At 22.0% G+C, this 21,160-nt stretch overlaps 1 protein-coding gene across 4 annotated transcripts in view; it reads left to right on the top strand.

Moving 5' to 3' along the window:
• LOC127280847 (protein phosphatase PP2A 55 kDa regulatory subunit) overlaps positions 1-19,793 on the top strand; it is an 82,983-nt gene extending 63,190 nt beyond the window's left edge. Inside the window, exons 1-9 of one of the 4 annotated variants that reach the window (XM_051304143.1) lie at positions 1,364-1,531; positions 8,307-8,372; positions 8,592-8,689; positions 9,572-9,850; positions 12,355-12,532; positions 14,657-14,991; positions 16,032-16,247; positions 16,794-16,961; positions 17,755-19,793. In XM_051304143.1, coding sequence (XP_051160100.1) covers positions 1,402-1,531; positions 8,307-8,372; positions 8,592-8,689; positions 9,572-9,850; positions 12,355-12,532; positions 14,657-14,991; positions 16,032-16,247; positions 16,794-16,946 — 1,455 coding nt within the window. In that variant the 5' untranslated portion in view covers positions 1,364-1,401 and the 3' untranslated portion in view covers positions 16,947-16,961; positions 17,755-19,793. Of the gene's footprint in view, positions 1-1,363; positions 1,532-4,323; positions 4,454-5,252; positions 6,298-8,306; positions 8,373-8,591; positions 8,690-9,571; positions 9,851-12,354; positions 12,533-14,656; positions 14,992-16,031; positions 16,248-16,793; positions 16,962-17,754 lie in introns of those variants that run through there. The other 3 variants (XM_051304144.1, XM_051304146.1, XM_051304145.1) reach the window with 3 other exon arrangements.
• The last annotated feature ends 1,367 nt before the right edge of the window (positions 19,794-21,160 follow it).

The raw sequence follows: 21,160 nt of genomic DNA, 5'->3' as shown, positions 1-21,160 counted from the left end.
TTATTTACTCCAAAAAAAAAAACTAATAAAAATTTCAAGTCTACTATTTTTAATGCAGCCTACATAAAAATATATAATTATATACAATCTAGTATTAGAATGATATAATTTGTTATCTCTAAACTAGATTGTATAATAAATGCGCGTAAATGCAACGAAAATCGTCAACAATTAATAAGCATAATTGTGTAATTTATTCATGTAAATTATGATACTTTAAACTGATACAATATAAATAATTCAAAGACCTCTCTTTAATTTAAAGAAGATAATAATACAAATTTATCGCACGTTTCTAATTTTTTTTTCAGAGAAAGCAAAAATATATGTATACCTAAATATGAAAAAAAAAATTTGTGCGTCATATTTTTTTGTATATTATAATTAAATTTTAGTGAACTATAAATTTTTGGTAACACTTCGTATATTATATAGTTTGTGACGTGAGCACATAAAATAATAATATTCAAGAGTTGCGTGTATATACACTGATGTATGGCGGGTTGACGTTACACTGGCGACAAGTAAAATTATACGCTTTTTGAATTAAACGTTATACAAGAAATTATTATTATTATTATTGCACCATTTTACTAAACAAAATTCATAATAATAATAATAATAATAATAATTATTATTATTATTATTATTATTATTGTATTATTATTAATTAATATTATTATTCTGATTATTTATTCATTTCTTATAAATTATTATTTTTATTATTATTATTATTATAAAAAGTTGGTAATAAAAATGCTTATTGTTTATAAAAAATATTCTGTATATATTTTCGCAAAAATAAAATTTCTTCGATCATATTTTGGTTTTATTTATTTATTTTCTTTATTTAAACATAATTATTATTATAGTGAAAAATAAAATTCAAATAATTGAATTTACAAAAAACTGCTGAATAAAAAAAATTTTCATTTAAAAATTTTTTGAAATGAAAAACATGCGACTTTCAAGAATTAATTTTATTGTGCAAAAAGAAATTATATAATTTACAAAATAATTGAATTTAAAAAATGTAAGTTTTTTTTTTTTTTTTGTTAAAATTATGTTTTTAATTTAAAATATAAATAATTATATAAATATTCAAACTAAGCTTATGCTAAATTTACACTAAAAAAATTTTTTTTTTTCAAATTATCAATAAAAAAAATAATTCTATATCAAATAAATTCTATACTTGAATGAAATAATTTTTATTTGAATTATATAAATAAATGAAGATTTAATTTTTCCCGCCCTTTTGTAGTAAAATACGTAATTTTAGAGAATATATATGTTTAGAATCATATTCACAATCAAAATATTTGGACTCATTCTTGATATCAAGTTTTGGAATAAACATATTTTAAATTTCTTCAGTCTAATCGGTTCGTTGATTGTAAGATGAGTACAAGGGGTCGAGCACGTTATAAAGTTACACGACGAAGCTCAACTAGAATTCGCAATAATTCTATTCTTAATAATAGCAAACTTTTGGAAAGTGAAAATAGTGATGAATTTAGTGACGATCAAAGTACGTATATATTACTATAAAAGCAAAAAGAAAAAAAAAAAAAAAAACTTTATAATAAATTTTCAAGTGAAAATATAAATTTTTGTATTATTACTTTTTTTTCAATTTTTTAACGAATATATTTTACACCTAATTATAAATTCTAAAATTTTGCTTTCAATTCTAAAAATTATAATAATTACTATATAAAAAATAAATTAATTATACAAAAATATATTAACTTCTTTAAACAGAATTCTAATTACAATAATATTTTGAGAAATAGAAAATCAAATTTTCATTTGAATTTATCAAATATTAAAATTTTATTCATCTTTAAAATTGTCATAAATTTATAGAATCTAAAAAGTATTTGAATTTTTGTCAAATAAATAATTTTTTTTTTTCACTGTATATCAATAAAAATGCATTTTCAATTTGTAATTTTTTTTATTACTTTAAAAAAAAAAATTAATTTTTATTTGAAAAACCAAATTTTTATGTCACTGAAAAATTCTAAAATGTCTTAAAAAAATGTTCTATAAAATTTTTTTTTTAATTTCTAAATAAATTGTAAAATAATATATGAAAAAAATAATTATCTTGTATTTATAAATAAAATATTATTTATAATTTATTAATAAGAACAATAATAATAATAATAATAATAATAATTATTATTATTATGTGAAAGAGTAAAAAAATGCATGTATGTATAAAATTTTTTTTCAAACAAAATAATAATAATAACAATATATCCTTGGGAAAAAAAACAAATCTCAGTAATTTCAGTATACTGCTGAGTCTGCAAATGACTTGAGAAGCTGTAGGATATTCATTAGTGCAACCATTTAGTAAGGACTATCTAATTTGCATTGGTGCCTATGCATCCATCTTTGCAATGACGAGTCTCGAAATATATAATATTAACGTCAGTCGATGATTAGTTTCTTCTTGAAATTCATGTCGAAAAAAATATTCTTTATTGAATACAAAAAAAAATAATAAAATTTGATCATTCGTATGCTTATCGTGTAAAATTTTTGCATTTTGCGTGTATATATGTGTGTGTGTGTGTGTTTCCCTTCCGGAATTATTAAAAGTGTGTAGTATATATATATATATATATATATATATACATCAATGTGTGTGTGTGTTATCCTTATCACACCCATTGGCCGCAAATCATTGTTGTAAGGTACATTATAATATATCGAAAGAAATGAAATTTCGACCACGTACGTGTTTACTTCTATTTCGAAAGGTGACCGTGTCTAGAATACGAAACGAGCAAATATCATATATATAATGATTTATATATATATATATATATATTAAGTGTGAACAATAACTTTGAAATTTCGCTTAATTGTTTTATACTTATTTTTATTTTAAGTCCTTTTAATTTTTATAAAATTAACCTTAATTTTTTTTTTTTTTTTTTGAAAATTTTTATTATCAAGAAAATTAATAATTCCTGATGATAATGTATTTTATTGTTTTTATTTTACTTATTTAAGTATTTTATATGTTTTTTCATTTAATTATGATAAATACTTATGATTCTTTATTACTTTTTTTAATTTTTACAATCATTGTAATTTTTGTATTTAAAAATTTTGAAAATTTAATTTTTATTTTTATAAAAAAATGTACTAATTAACATTTGTTATTTTTGTAAAATTTACTAAAACAGTTTTAATATACTTTTTTTGTAAATAAAAACAATAAAAATAAAATAATTTTGTAATTTTTTTTTAAATTGATAAAACTCTATTGAAATTCCACTGTCGTTATTTTAAGACAAAAATGTCAGAAACTTATGCAATAAACATTTTCATTAGGAATTTCTTAATTAAAATTTTCACAATACAAAATAATTATTAAAAAAAAATTTTAACGAAAAAATAAATAAAAAATAATTATTTTAATTCAAAATTTTTTTGAAACTCAATTTTTTATTTAGCGTCAATCGAGACTATTATGATACAAAAATCACAATTTTTTATATATTCAATGTTTAACCAAAATTCTAAACTTTATAGAAATTATTATTATTATGCAAAATGAATTTTTATTTATAAAATACAGTCAAAAAATTTTTTTCGAATTAATCTGGCGGGAAAAAATTAACTGCATATTGTAGTAAAACAATTTTTAAAAAGTTGTTGAAAAATCATCATTATTATAGAAACATTACATAATTACTAAATTTTTTTTAGGTTAGGAATGATAATTTTAAAAAAATTTCATCACATTTTAGAATTAAATAACTTAAGTGCATAATTTCTTTTTGAATTATATTTACTTTAAAGCAAACAGTTTTTGAGGTTATGTTGTACCCCTTGTAAAATTATTTAATTCGCACTTATTTCCAATTATCTGACACAAAAATAAATAAATAAAAATATTTATGTATAAAAACCATGTAAAAATAAAAAAATGTTCTTTTTTGAGGTTATGTTGTACACCTTCTAAAATTATAATTCGCACTTATTTCCAATTTTCTGACACAAAAATAAAAAAAAATATATATTTATATATAAATTCAAAGCACAGGAATTTTTTTCACTTATTAGGAAATTAATTTTCGTACAATAATTATTTTTAAATACCATATAGTTGTAGCATAATAATCCCGATTGACTTTAGAAAAAATGTACAGGTTAAAAAAACAGAAAATTTTTATATCTCTTTTTTCTACAGGCAAAAAATGTTCTTCCATTAAATTTCTCCTTTTGACGTATATATAAATATCTAGATATAAATAAATACTCTGTATTTAGAAAAAAATATTAAAAAAACTTTTTTCTCACAAAAAAAAAACAATGGAATCTTTATCGCCGGGATTAAGAACTCCAAAAAGTATAACACACATGATGAGAGAGGAGCCATTATTTTCATCACTTGAGGAATTACATGAGAAATTAGCTGAACTTTTAGGTAGGCTAATGTGTTTCAAACATATATATGTATAGTAAAATTAACAAACTGTTGATTTCGAAACAAAAGTAAAACTAGCAAATTTTCTATGCAAATTTACACTTAAAATGTAAATTTAACTCTCACCACGGGATTTTATTATTATATAGACCGAGTATAATTACGCTGGGGGCTTTTCAAAAAAAATATGCAACCCGTTATACACACTAGTAGAAATGAAATATTAATGCTTTCCTTTTTTTATAATAATTATGTAAATCCTTTCATAAAATCCGTTCGCTTTTATTTACAATTTATCGGTTTTTGATTTTAGAAAATATTTGTAAAAATATTATTCACTCCATAAAAATAATAATAATAATAATAAAAAATAAAAACGAAATATTAATAAAAAAAATATATATTAATGATAATAATAATAATAAAAATAAAAACGAAATATTAAAAAAAATATATAGTACTATATTGGATTAATAAAGAAAAAAAAATGTTTTTAATTTACAAATAATTTTAGAAAAAATTTATTACTTTTATTTTCTTAATAAATTGTTTAAAACTATATAATTTTATTATTATATTGATGTTTTTATTATTACTTAATAATATTTACTTTAATTATATTATCATTATTGTTGTTATTATTATTATTATTATTATTGTTGTCACCATCATTAACTGTCATTGATTGTTAGTTAAATGAAATTTGAAATTTAGCGCCCAGTTCTTCGTGTCTATTCGTAAACATTCGTCATTATTCGTGAGGTTTCGCGCCTTTTCGTTTTCGCGGACAAAATGGCGTCGTCCATGAAAGTAGCAGTAGAGAACAAGAAGGAAAGAAGAAATTTCAACCTGTACTTGTGACTTGCGTATGACGTCACGCAAATAGCAGTGTGTTGTGCGGTGGTTATGCATTATTCTATTTGAGTTGTTGGGCCGCCATATAAAACGCTAGTAGTGCGTGCAAAAAAAAAAAAAACAAATTTTTTTTAAACAGTGCGTTACAAGTGAATAATGTGACAAAGGAAACTCGCGTATGACTCTCTCCACCTTTACGTCTCTGTTGTCGAGAGAAGCATTCTCATCCTGTGTTAAAACTCCTCGTGCAGCCGGCTGCCTTTCACAGGAACGTAATAATAATAAAAAAAAATAATAAATAAAGACAGCGTGCTCACCCCTATAGGATTATATCAACACTCCGGCGTTGAAAAATATTAAATCCACTTTAGTTGAAAATTCGTAACGCGCCTTTTTTTTTTTTATATTCTTCGCGGCTTCAAATTTATTACACCGAACTTTTTCGCGTTCGAGATGGCCGGTAAGTAGCAGCTACGCAAAAACCGGAGTCTGAATTCACTTTTTTTTCTTTTCCTCCCCGAGAAACGGAAAGTTACGCGTCAGGTGTCAACGTTTTTCTTCTTGATCACCATTATTTTATTTCTATTGCTAAATCTATTTGCTTGTCTGAATTTTTGACTCCCAAACTACTGCGGCATTACGAACCTTGACCTAATTTTATATACGGACCGTCTGTCTTCTATTGGTGTATTTCGCGCTATTACACTTCCGGATACTCTAATTCCGCATCCTCATCAAAAGGCGCTTCGTCTGATTACATACATATATATATATATATTCTTAACGTCGTAACGAGACAGACGAGTGACTACTTTAGTGCTATATTGTAGTGAAAATTTCACAACGCCGGATCCAACAATTTATATTCTACTCCCCCAATTATTCCTCTTTCCAGTTTTTACTTGTTCACCTCCGCAAAACCGGGGGCAGATGTACCCTAAGAACTTGTTGGCGGTCTAAAGACACGATGGATTGCGGCGAAACTTCAAGTAGGCTCCGTTTCATCTTCCACGCAAAATGCATTCTTACACATACACACTTATTCTCTCTTTCTAAAATCCTGCTTGGCGTTCATTCTGTCTCACTCGAAATGTTTTTTTTTTTTTTTTTTTTACTACATCACATTACTAATTATCAGTACTTACGCAACACTGCCTCAAAAGCAAGCATATTCAGGGTTGAATATTCTGTCTTATTAAAAGTTTATCACGTGCTCTCTATGTCGCTCTCTCTCTCTCTTTTTCTATGATTTTTATTTCATGTCACACAAAAATGTCGCAAAAACAAATTTATTAATTCACATACAAATTAAGAAAGTACAATTTTAATAATGTTTACATTTTTTTTGTAGAAAATATTTTATTTCGTTAATTCGATTGTAAATTTTTTTTTTCAAGTTTCGTCTCTGTCATAAAGCTTGCTTTTGAGGTTAGGTTACACAGTAATGAAAACTGTAATTCTAATTTTCTTTATATTCAAATAATGAAAAATCGAATAAAAGAATTTAACCTTAAAATGTATTTTTCAAATTCTTTTTTAATTGGTAAATTTTGTTTATTTTTATTTTTTAGACTAAGTATAAAATTACCTTGTGATAAGAATTGTAAAAATTGTATTTTATAATTTTATAAAGTTCAAAGTGTAATCGGAATTGTTTTTTATTTAATAAAAATGTCGTTTTTCTTTATTTGTAGATAATTGCAATAATAATAATAATAATTCTATATATTTCTCTGTTTTGATTTGATATTACATTGTACAAATGTACGTCACACACACACACATATGTATATAACATAAATTATAACAATTGCAGACAAAATGAATACATATTTGGCACTATGTCAATTTAGAAATTGACGACAAATTCTATTTCTATTTTCTGCTGTTAGTTTATACAAAAGTATCTTTTTGCTTTCTCTTTAAATATTACATAATTATATAATCATTTTTAAAAAGAAAAAAACCTGTTGCTACTGCTTTCTCAAATTTCTAAATTAAATTCTTGGTTTTGAGAAAAAAAATGTTATTTTAATAAATAAAAAATCGATTATTAATTTTTTATCTTAAAAAAAAAGAATAAAAATTGTAACGTCCGTGAAGTTTACAACGATTGAAAATAAAAAAAAAACTTTTTAACTCAGAAAATAATAAAATTTTATGAGCCAAAAGTTCTGAACGTTCAAATGAATGAAATATTTTTTTCAATCTATAAATTATTAAAAATTATGATGACCATGTAAAATTAAAACAATAAATTCAACAATTATTAAATTAATAACTTATTTTTAGATATTTAAAAAAATATTTTGTAATAAAATTCGTACATAAAGAAGTTGCAAAAAAAAATTTCGTTCATTTGAACGTTCAAAACTTTTGGCTGATAAAATTTTTTGCTTACAGATTTTTTTTTTTTTTTTTATCAAGAAACGTGGCAAAAAATTTTGCCATACAAAAAATTGATCGAGAAACGTTGCAAAATTTTGTCAAACAAAAAAATACGAAGCTGAAGTACGCAACGTTTATGATAAACAAATTTTTAAAGAAATAATTTTTTAAAATGAAAAATTCTTTAATTTTTTGCCTAAAAAATATTTCTTGTAGTTTTCATTAATCAACAAATTATAAAAAAATATTTTTTAAAAAAATTATAGAACTTTTTATTTTAAAAAATTATTTCTTTAAAAATCGTTTATCATAAACGTTGCGTACTTCAGCTTCGTCAAAAAAAATTAGAATAATTTTTATAGAGAAATATTTTTTCTTCTAAATCGTTAACGTTGTAAAAACTTCACCGACGTATATTTTAGGGAAATATTATAATTAATTAACTAAATTAAAACAAGCAGAATTGAACGTTTACTTGAGAAAATTTAATTGCGATAAATTTGTAAAAATTAAAAATTTAAGCAAATTAATTTCAATTTTGCATGTTTTATCATTTATTTTTCAAAAAAAAAAAAAATTGTTAATCTCATTTTTTTGTGTTTGATCTTAGGTAATGGTGATATCCAATGGTGTTTCTCTCAAGTAAAGGGAACCTTGGAAGATGATGTCACTGAAGGTAATTATCATCTTCATTTATGTATATATAGAGATTAAACAAACTTGGTGAAAATTTTATCTTATCATTTATTTACACATTAAAATTAGATCTATAACGTTTTTTAGTAGCGTGTGAATTTCAATATTTTTTTTCCCCCAGTAAAAATACAAATTCATATATACACTACTGAATATTTTCTTTCATAAAAGAAAAAATAAATTGACTTTTTGTTTGCAGCTGACATTATTTCGTGTGTTGAATTTAACCACGATGGAGACCTTCTTGCAACGGGAGACAAGGGTGGACGAGTAGTTATTTTTCAGAGGGACCCAATTGTAAGTTTTTTATTATTCTTTTTTTTTTTAATTTAAAAACTTAACAATAATGCAAAAAAATTTCTAATAAAACATTTTTTTATGAGCCAAAAGTTTTGAACGTTCAAATGAACAAAATATATTTTTCAATCTATAAATTATTTAAAATTATGATGTCAATGTAAAATAAAACAGTAAATTAAATAAATTCTTTTTAAATATTTAAAACAATATATTGTAATAAAATTCATACTTAAAGAAGTTGCAAAAAAATTGTCGTTCATTTGAACGTTCAAAACTTTCTATTCCGCTTCCAAAGTAATTATTAAAATTTTTATTAATTAATTTTTTTTTTCAAAAAATGTTGAAAAGTATTCGAAGTAAAGTAGAAAAAAGGGAGAAAAAATGAAAAAAAAATTGATATAAAAAAATAAAATTGTTAAATATTCGCAAGTTTCAATTAAATTTTTACAGCTCGCAAGTTGTATTGGAAATGAAAACAAAAAAATTATAAACTATTATTTATCTACAAATATTGTAAGGTTATCTCTCTTAGGATTTCTCATTTATTTAATCTACTGTTTTACGTTACACTCGAATTCATATTATATAAATTTAAGCTGATCAAACAATTTTTATCATCTACTAACACACTGCACTGATTGATTTCTAATTTAATTATTGTATTTCTATTATATTTTCTTATCAAAATTAGACGCAAATTAATTAATATAATAAACATAAATATTTTCATTAAAAATGGAATTTTTATTATTAATTATAATTTTTTATATATTTAAAAAAAAAAATTGTAAATAATAAAACTTTTCCTTTGAAATTTTTTTGATTTTTTTGCCATTAATGATTTTTTTAATTCTATAAAAAAATTAATTAATTTTACAGAGTAAAAATAGCATCCCTCGAAGAGGTGAATACAATGTGTACAGCACTTTCCAAAGTCACGAGCCTGAATTTGACTATTTAAAATCGTTAGAAATAGAAGAAAAAATTAATAAAATCAGATGGTTAAAGAGAAAAAATCCAGCTCATTTTTTGCTTTCTACAAATGACAAGACCATCAAATTATGGAAAGTTTCTGAACGTGATAAAAAAGTCGAAGGCTACAATACTAAGGAGGAAAATGGCTCTATTCGTGATCCCGCCTGCATTACTGCCTTGAGGGTAAAACAAAATTTCGTTTATTTACTTCTAATTTTTGAGAAATTCAACGACTTTTTTGACTTTTTTAAAAAAAAATTTTAAACAAAATACGTTTTTTTAGTATAAGATGCAGATCTTTATTTCAATTATTTAACAAATTTTTAACTAAAATTCTTCACTAAATTAATTATTATTTTTAATAATTTTAATGAAATTTTTCTCAAACTCAATTATCTTAAACAATTTTTCAATTAAAATTTGTATGAAATTTAATAATTGTTTATAATTTTAAAAAAATTATTAAAAATAAAATTACAAAAAAAAATTTATTTAAAATCACTTGAAATTTAATTATTTGCAAAAATTTCAATTATTTTTAATGATTTTTATAATTTTCTTCGAAAATTCAATTATCTGAAAGCATTTTTGAATTCAATTTTTTTATGTGATTTCAAATAAATTCCTTCATCAACAGAAATCATTAAAAATTTCTCTTATTATAATTATTATTTGAAATTTAACACAATCTTTTGAAATTTAATTATTTTCAAAAATTTCAATTTAAAAGCTTTTAAAATTTAATTATTTCTAAAATTTTCCATCTTAAATTTTTTGAAATATAACAATTTCAATTATAACTCTCTTGAAATTCAATTATTTTTAATGATTTTTATAATATTCTTCGAAAATTCAACTATATGAAACCATTTTTCACTTTTAATGTTTTCAAATTATTGTATTTTTGTCTGCAATTTTTAATACATTTTTTACTAACAGAAATCATCAAAAAATTTTAATTAAAATCACTTGAAGTTCAATTAATTTCAAAAATCGAAATTGTATATCTTTGAAAATTCAATTACTTTTAAAAAATGTTATCTTAAATTATTTGATAAATTATTTTTAGTTTAGTAAAATTTAATTATTCTCTGAGAATTAATAAAATCTTTTGAAATTCAATTATTTTTAAAAATTTCATTTTTAACTCTTCCAAAATTATTGGTATTAGATATTATTTTAAAAAAAAAAAATTTATTTAAAAATCTATAAAATTTAATCAAGGATTGCCTGAAATTTTTATGACCATCAAAACTAAAAACTATGACAAAATTTTAAATTCGAATAAATTGCTTAAATCAGACTTTAAAAAATTATAAAAATGGAATTTTAAGAATTTTTTTTAGAAATTTGTTCTCTTTAAATAAAATTTTTGAAAATTTGTCTTACAATTAATTCGATTCTGAAATATTTGAAATAAATTTTCTTGATAATATTCTTAAAGAATTATTTTCATTATAAAATTAATAAAATCATTCTTATTAATTTGTTGATCTTTTATATGAATATTGTTGCTTTGACCGAACTTACCATTATATTGCCCTTTATGGTCATTTGACTTTGGGCTTGATATTTTGTTACAAATAAAAAAAAAAACAGTAAATATGTAATAAAAGTAATTGAAGATGTAGAAGTAAAGGAATTTAAGTTCAACGTATATAGAATAGAAATCTCACTCGTAGCATAAGGTTAAATATGCGCATCAAATAAGCATAATTTGCTGTCATAAATATCGTTCTGCATTCTTTTTTTTACGGAGATTTTTTGAAAATCTCTTAAAAAAAATTTATAAAGTCTATTTTCTCTACCATTATAAATATTAATAGTACCTACGATGATTTTTCGTTTTATTTTAATAAAAGACGACTTTTACGACTTATTTTACAAAATAAAATTAAAAAATAATTAATTTATTCAATTAAAAGCAAAATAGCTATGACTTTTTTTTTTATTACAAACTTGTAGCTCATTCAAAATTCAATTATTTTAAAAATTTGAATCTAAAAAGTTTTAGCGAAATTAATTATTTTCAATAATTTTAATGAATTATTATTATTATCAATTATTTTTAATAATTTTAACAAATTTCTTCTAAAATACAATTATTTAAAATATTTTTTAATTGTTTATATTTTAAAAATTATTTAATATTTAATTATTGTCTGTAATTTGTAAAAAAAAAATCTCAATCAATTAAATTTTTGAAAATTTTTAATTTTAAATCTCTTGAAATTCAATTATTTCTGAAAATAGTAAATATGTTACTCTTCCAAAACTCAATTATTGTTTAAATGATCTAAAATTCTTCGCCAAGTTAAAAATGTACAATAGATAATATTAATCAATTGTTTCAATTTAAAAATTTTTTATCAACTTCTAAAATTCAATTATTTAAAACCTTTTGAGGTAAAAATTCTTTCATTTTCCAAAAAATTTCCTTTTTTTAAAAAAAAAGTAACTGAAATTTTTTTTAACCATTTGTACTTCAAACTTTAACAAAAATTATTTGAATTTAAATAAAATAAATTATAATTTTATTTAATTTTTTCAAAAAAGTAACTTTTATATTTTTATTTTTCTAAAATTGTTTTTTATTAATTTAATGAATATAAATTAAATTGATTAAATTAATTAATTAAATTAAATTGAATGTTGTTTTGTTGCTAAAATATAAAGTTTTTGTTTAGGTACCTTCGATTAAACCAATGGAATTGATGGTCGAGGCATCTCCAAGGAGAATATTTGCTAATGCGCACACTTACCATATAAACAGTATAAGCGTCAACAGTGACCAAGAAACATACCTCAGTGCCGACGACCTTAGAATTAATCTCTGGCATCTGGAAATTACTGACCAGAGTTTTAGTATCCTTTTTCAATTAATCAAATTGCTTGTAACTTTATTTATTTATTTTTTCCCAAAGATCTAAAGTCATTAAAAAAAAAAGAAAAAGAAATTCTTTTTTTTTAAATAATAACCAACAATTTCAGTAAAATTTTAAAAAGAGCTCTAATAAACTTTTTTTTATTAATAATAATGAATTTGTATTTTATGAAATTTTTCAATTTAGTGAAGTTAATTGAAAAATAATTTTTTTTATATATAAAATTCAATTTATAAAATAGAAATTTCTTAAAAATATATTATTATTCTTTTTGAAATATTATGATAAAAATCTTTTTTTAAAATCTGATTTGTTTTCATTTAAATAAAATGTTACTAAATTATTCGCCAATAGGTTAACCTTCGCTTGACAAGATGCCCACCCAGGGTGGGCCAGACAAATTGAAATTGCCATATCTTCTAAAGTTTTGCCTTAATTGAATCGTGATTTTAAGTCACTGAACAAAATCTTAAGAACTTTCAAAAAATGTAAAAACAAATTTTTAAAAAAAATTTCTTCTTGATTATTTATAACTTTTATCAATGTATGTACGGAGATAACCGGGATGATTCAGATATTTTTTTAATTCTATTTTACAAAAAGACTTGAAATCATGCAGACTTTTTACTGTGAGTGTTTTATGATGTCAAATAATAGATATAAAAAATATTATATTGCATTTTTCATTTGTTTAAACAATTTATTGTTATTATTTATTAACTTTCTTGTAGTGTACCTAGAAAGATGCAGTTTTTTCTAATTTTGCAATTTATCAAGCGGAATATAATGAAAGATAGATTTGATGTAAAATTATTAATTCAACAATTGTTTAAACAATTATTGTTATTATTTACTAACTTTTTTTGTTCTGCACCTAGAAAGATGCAGTTTTTTTCTAATTTTGCAATTTATCAAGCCGAATATAATAAAAGATAGATTTGATGTAAAATTATTAATTCAACAATTGTTTAAACAATTTATTGTTGTTATTTACTAACTTTTTTTGTACGGCACCTGGAAAGTTGCCGTTTTTTTCTAATTTTGCAATTCATCAAGCCGAATATAATGAAAGATAGATTTGATGTAAAATTGTAAATTCAACAATTATTTAAACAATTGTTAATTTAGTAAATTTATGTCAAATCTGTCTGGCTATATTATATTCGGTTTGATAAATTGCAAAATTAGGAAAAAACTGCATCTTTCTAGGTACACTACAAGAAAGTTAATAAATAACAACAATAAATTGTTTAAACAATCGTTTGAATACTAAATTCATATAAAATCTTCATGTTTATTATGTTGAGCTTGTTAAGTTGCAAAATTAGAAAAAAATTGCAACTTTCTTGGAACATTATAAAGAAAGTTAATAAATAGCAACAATTATTTGTTTAAACAATTGGTTAAATAGTAAATTCATATAAAATCTTTGTGTTATTATGTTGTGCTTGTTAAGTTGCAAAATTAGAAAAAAATTGCAATTTTCTAGGAATATTATGAAGAATGTTAATAAATAGCAACAATTATTTGTTTAAACAATTTATAATAATAGTTGTTGCAAATTGAATTATATATTTTATTTATAACCTTTGAATTAATAACTACGAAGAAAAGGTAACAAATTTATAAAATTCTTCTACTGTCGTATGTATATTTGAAAAAGTTATAAATTATTAATAATAAATTGTTTAAACAAATAAAAAATCAACAAAACATTAATAAAATATATTATTTGGTAACATATAACAATTTTGGAAAAAAACTGAATGATTCTAAGTTTTTATTGCAATATACAAAGAAGAAAATATTTGGCCCACCCTGGGTGGGATCTTGTCAACCGTGTATATAAAAAGTATCCAGTCCGGCGAAGGTTAAAAGACGAATTTTAAAACTTAGAATATACAAAATTGAATCTGAAAAAAATACGAAATATAAATTGTAGAAAAATTAATTTTTCTAAATTTTTTTATTTTTTTTTTTATTTGCAAAGAACCATTATTTAAATCATTGCTGTCTTGTTTTGAAAGTAAATAAATTTGAATTTAGTCGTAAATTTTGAGATGAATATTAAAAGCGATATTTTTCCTAACCCCTTGTAATACAGATATCGTAGATATTAAGCCAACGAATATGGAGGAACTTACGGAAGTGATAACAGCTGCTGAATTTCACCCAGTTGAATGCAACCTTCTAGTTTATAGTAGCAGTAAGGGTACAATCCGCTTGTGTGACATGAGATCAGCTGCGCTTTGCGATCGTCACAGTAAGTTATTCGAAGAACCAGAAGATCCGACAAATAGGAGTTTTTTCTCCGAAATAATTTCGAGTATAAGTGACGTTAAACTCAGTAATTCCGGCCGTTATATGATTAGTAGGGATTATCTGAGTGTTAAAGTGTGGGACTTGCATATGGAAACAAGGCCCATTGAATGTTATCCCGTAAGTTTTTTTTAAAAAAATATTTTATATATTTATCCATTTAAAACATAAAATTAATTTATAAATTTTCATATCATATTTAAATTGAATTTTGAAAAATGAAGCCTAATAATTACAAATTTAGTTTTTTTTAAAATTAAATCTCAGACATTTAACTTCAATTTTTTGTAATGTAGAAATAAGGATAATATTTTATGAACTAAATGTTCTGAACGTTCAAATGAACGAAATATTTTTTTCAATCTTTAAATTATTAAAAATTATTATGTCAATGTTGAATAAAACAGTAAATTAAACAATTGTTAAATTAATAATTTCTTTTTAGATATTTAAAACAAAATTTTGTAATAAAATTCGTATTTAAAGAAGTTGTAAAAAAAATTTTTTTCATTTGAACGTTCAAAACTTTTGGCTCATAATATTTTAATAATGAAGTTTTGAGAATTTCAAATTTTAAAACATTTAATAATTCCTCAAAGGAGAAACAGAAAAAAATCCAATTTTTGTTGAAATATTTAAGAAGTTAAATCTTTTATTTTTTATTATATAAATTTTTTTTTTATTTAATTTTGAAAATCTTTTTACAAAGTACGAATTGCAAATTTTTAATTTATATTAAAATAATGCAAGTAATTTTATAAAAACTAAGTTAGATGTCTCATTTATCAATTTTTCAAAATTTCTTTTATAAAATTATTATCGAAAAATTGAAGAAAATTAATTTTTAACCATGGATTTTTTTTTTATTTTCATTTTTCAAAAAGTTTATTTTTAAAACAAAATTAAAATTTTTCAAAATTCATAAAATTTATTATTCGGAATCACAAAAAAAAGCTTTTACAAAAAAAGTTAGAGATGAAAAATAAGAGAATTTTTATTTCTTAAATTTTTAAATATTGTAAAAATTTAATTTTCTCTTTCCTTTAATTCATTTCAATGAAAATTTATTAATGAATTTAAATTATAATTCTTTCAAAATAGGAAAAAAATAATTAAATAATAAAATGTAATTTTCTTTCTTTCTTTCTTTTTTTTTACAGGTTCACGAGTACCTGAGATCGAAGTTGTGCTCATTATATGAAAATGACTGTATTTTTGACAAATTCGAGTGCTGTTGGAGTGGTAATGATTCTGCTATTATGACTGGTTCTTATAATAACTTCTTCCGAGTTTTTGATCGTACAACAAAACGAGATCTTACTTTGGAAGCAGCGCGTGACATCGCAAAGCCAAAAACACTTCTAAAGCCCCGAAAGGTTGGTATTAATTTAAATACATGTATTGTTAACCCTTTAAGAACCAAATTTTTTATTTTTAAATAATTTTTTCTGAGAAACTAATTAGAGTTTTTTTTTGTCTCCAAACCAAAGTTCGAAATTGAAAATTTCTAAAAATTCTTGGATTTTTCTTTCAAATTTTCTCTTCAATATTGTATTTCCATTAATTTTTTTAAAATTCTCTTGTTATTATTTTGTTTTTCAATTTTTCTTAAAATTCTCATTTTCATTGTCTCTTGATTTTTCTTCTTAAACTACAATATATTTAAATATTTTCCCCTCAAATTCTCATTTTCTTTAAAAAATTCTTAAAATTTATTTATTTATCAGTTAATTATTTAATTCTTAAATTTTTTCAAAACTATCTTTCTATTTTATATATAACTACGAGATAATAACATATTTTCTCACGGTTACTTTTTCCTACTTTTTTTTTACCCTAAAAGCTATTTATTATTTACTAACTAATCGAGTGCGAAGCATGCATTAAAATAAATAAAAATTAAAAAAAAATTCTTTTTCAAGGTCTGCACTGGTGGTAAGCGAAAGAAAGACGAGATCAGCGTCGACTGCCTCGATTTTAATAAGAAAATATTGCACACTGCGTGGCATCCTTCCGAAAATGTGGTTGCTGTTGCGGCTACTAATAATCTATTTCTATTCCAAGATAAGCTTTAGCACATCTGTATGCAGGTTGGTTTTATCTTTACTGCTTATATGATATACTCGAAAAAATTTATATTATTATTACTTTTTTTACTGTAAAAAAAAACATGCTTCTTGGAATAAAATTTTTAAAAATACTTTTTATAATAAATTTTCAAAAAAAAATTATCATTTAAATAAATTTTTTATAGTACCTCTGAAATATTAAATAAGTTTACAAAAGGAAAAAAAAAATTCATCTTGAAAATAAATTTCACATTCAAAATATTTTATGTCAGTCACGTATATATGTCAATTTGTGACAAAAAATAGTTAATAATTAAGAAATTATTAATTTAATAATTGTTCAATTTATTGTTTTATTTTACATTGCCATCATAATTTTTAATAATTTATAGATTGAAAAAAATATTTCGTTTATCTAAACGTTCAGAACTTATGGCTCATGTGTACTTCCGGTTTATAAAAAGTTTTAACAATTTTTTAACTTCAAAAAGAAACACAATTTTTAAATTAAAATCCCTACTACTTTCTATAATTTTTTTTTTTAAATGAGCTAATATTTTAGGGATTTGTTACTATTTTGGCTATTTTCTGCCAATTAAAAAAAAAAAGAAAAAAACTAAGAAATTAGAACATTAATTTATTTGTTACAATTTTTTCACCTTTTTTTAATTTTACTATAAAAGTTTGAAAAACATAATTTAGAATTCATAATGTCTTCTGCAATTTAATTATTTTTCTCCAATGAGAAAACATACTGAGAATAATAATTATATTTTTAAATGGATTTAAAGAAAAAAGAGTATTACTTTTACAGATAGTACAACGGTATATATTGACGTAAGCATGGCACCGCAAAGCCACAAGCTTCGGATGGAGCAACGAGTGTTATAGCATGATTGATAATAGGACAAAAGACAACAACAACATCAACAACAACAACAACAACAATAATGTACTCCAAAAAAAAAAAAAAAAATTCAAAAAAAAAAATGCAAAAAAATTAAAAATTCCAAAAAAAATGTTGACGGACTGAAAAGACGTGTATGTAAGAAAAGCGCACTCTGTCTGAGAAACAACATTTCATCTCTCATCAATTATTATTCGCGTCAATTCGAAATACGCGATTCTCATTCATCACAGACAAAACATTACATGCTCGCACAGAAAATAATTTACCGCGTGAATACTTGTACATAAAAAAAAGAAGAAAAAATGCATACGAATCCAAATACATCAATAAAGATTCTATCAAAAAAAAAAAAAATCGTTTGTACAGAGACACTAAAATTACAACAACAACAACAACAACAACAACGGGTGATATTTCCAGAGAAATTAACATATATCTCTGATTAATTGGTCTCATGTTTGCAAACTCAACATCTAATGAATTCAATAATCGCGATTCCATTATCCTAAAATCGCAAATTTTCAAATTTGGAAAATTTGTACTCGAGATTTTTCTAATGCAAACAATTAACGTTTCTCTCGTCGGTGAAACTTTTCATATTCGTAAAATAAAAAATAATTTTCAGTAACGAAACAATAAGGAAATGTAAATTTCAAAAAAAAATAATAATAATGGTGTAATTAATTCGATTGACTGATTGAACGTTTATAAAATTACACATACAGCCGCCTAATTCAAGATAAGAACGAAAATGCTAAAATCAAAATCGCTTAAATTATACTAAAAAAAAAAAAGAAAGGTTATGACAAATTTAAACAAAAAATTGATTTTTCAAATTTGTTTAATAAAATATGAAAAAAAAAGAATATTGTTCTTATGTAACGCAACATTAATGTCCACAAGTCATTATCATTTCATTATTATTGATGAGATTGTAAAATGAATTTTATTTTCTTGTATAGATTAATCTTAAGGCCATGTGGGGGAAAAAAAAATACATTTTTTGACAACTCTCAAATTTTCTCTGAAATGAAAATAAATTTGAAGGTTGACATTTTTTTTTTTTAGGAATTTATAGAGAAGGGTACAAGGAACATCGCTCTTTTATACTCATTTTCTATAACTTTACGCAAAAACTGATTAAAAAAAAAAATAAAGCACTAAATAGTATAAACTTTCTTTCCTAATTCAATATTTCTCAATGAAGCTGCCATTTTCGTTTAAAAATATGACTTTTTAAACTTATTTTTTTTTAACGCAAAATTAATTTTTTTTTTCAGAAGCGATATACCCTTCTCTATAATTCCAAAAAAAAAAATGTTCAACCCCAAATATTTTCTCGTTTTAAAAAAAGTTTTGTTTTTATCAAAACACAATTTTCCCATTCTAAATCATGTGGAAATTTTCCACATGGCCTTAACTTCCTTCTTGCGAGTCTGATTCATGTACAACATGTATTGGGTCAGAATTTTCAGACGTTTTTATATTATGATTTTGAATTTATTACATATACCATTGAATATTATACTTACATATACACACACACATATATATATATATACATATACAAGGCCTACAATTTATTTTTATTTTTATTTTTATAATAAAAAAAAAATTTACCTCTACAAATAATAATGTTAACCGAGCCGTTTGCTAGAAATTTTCGAGAGAAAAAAAAAACAAATGTTCAACGATTAAATCCGTAAAAAAAATTTTTTTCTTTTAAATTTACTTTCGCATGTTATTAAAAAAAAGGCATTTTTAAATAGGTTCGATTTCCTTGCATTTTTATTCCTTTGCAAATAATTCCCCGTATAAATTTATGTCAAATTTTTTTTTTTTTTGACTTAATGCGCTAGGAGTAAAATAAGTAAGCTGGACTTGCGTATAATGTAGAACTGCATTAAAAAAACAAACAAATAAATCATTTTAGGTAATTGAAATATGCAATTTAGAATTTTTTTTTTTAATTGAGTACAACTAATTGAATTGAAAATAATTATAATCAATCATTTTGTAATTTATTTACGATTGTCTAGAACAATATTATTATTATTTCAATTATATTAATGAAAACAAAAAATTAACTGTGATTTTCATTTTCCGCAAAAAAAAAAAAAAAAAATTTTTTTTCATTTATTTTCTTGCAAATAAATTGTAAACTATACTATTATTGTAAAACAAAAGAAAATAGACAAGAGCTCGATTTGCAAAATGAAATTTATAAAAACGAAATGAACAATTTTTATAATAAATCGAAATCAGTAATAATTAATATTATCTTAATTATTTTTTTAAACCTTTTAACTATTTCAGAAAGACAACTCAAATTCATTATGAAAATTTTTTCGAATTTTTTTTTATGATTGTTAATTTACATTTGTTATTGAAATTTATTTATTATTTTACAGGTCTCGGATTATACGACTTTTTTCGACTTATTTTAATAAAATACGACTTTTTCGACTTTTTTTTTTACATTTTTTTTTTACAAAATATGTTTTTTTAGTATTCAATGCAGCTCTTCTTTATTTCAATTATTTAACAAATTTTTAACTAAAATTCTTCACTAAATTAATTATTATTAATAATTATAATGAAATTCTTCACAAATTCAATTGTCTTAAACTATTTTTCAATTAAAAATTTTAGAAAATGTAATAATTGTTTATAATTTTTAAAAAAATTTGCAAATAAAATTATCAAAAAATTTTAATTCAAAATCACTTGAAATTTAATTATTTGCAAAAAGTTTTAATTATTTTTAATGATTTTTATAATATTCTTCGAAAATTCAATTATCTGACAGTATTTTGCAATTAAAAAATTTTTTAAGTTCAACTTTATATTTTCTAATAAATTCTTTAATTATTTTCAAAAAATTTAATAGAAATTCAATTATTTTCCAAAATTACGATTCTGAAATATTCGAAATAAATTTTTGGAATATAAATCGACTAAAACGACTTTTTTTTGTGCCTTAAAGTCGATCCGAGGCCTGTGTTTCCTAATTTTTCAATTTCGATTTCAATTATTTACTAAAGATTAACTTATCAAATAGTGATGGAAAAATTTTTAATAATGAAATTGAGTTAGTCTTCTTTATTTTATGATAAAGATTTTGATTTTTTTTTTTTAGTAATTATTTAAGATAATAATTTCCTTTTCTCCAAATAAAAAAAGTATAATTAAAAAATTAACTATAATCAATATTTCTACATTAAAGTTAGAAATTAAGAAAAAAAAATTATTGTTTTTCACATTTTTTTTCAAAGAATTGAAAACTATAAAATTGTAAAGTGAAAACGAC

The sequence above is a fragment of the Leptopilina boulardi genome, unplaced genomic scaffold (genome assembly GCF_019393585.1).
Source record: "Leptopilina boulardi isolate dan_hultmark-lab unplaced genomic scaffold, ZJU_Lbou_2.1 LbouV2_255, whole genome shotgun sequence".
NCBI classification, from domain to species: Eukaryota; Metazoa; Arthropoda; class Insecta; order Hymenoptera; family Figitidae; genus Leptopilina; species Leptopilina boulardi.
The sequence above is the reverse complement of the archived record's forward strand: the minus strand, read 5'-3'. Positions and strand labels throughout refer to the sequence as shown.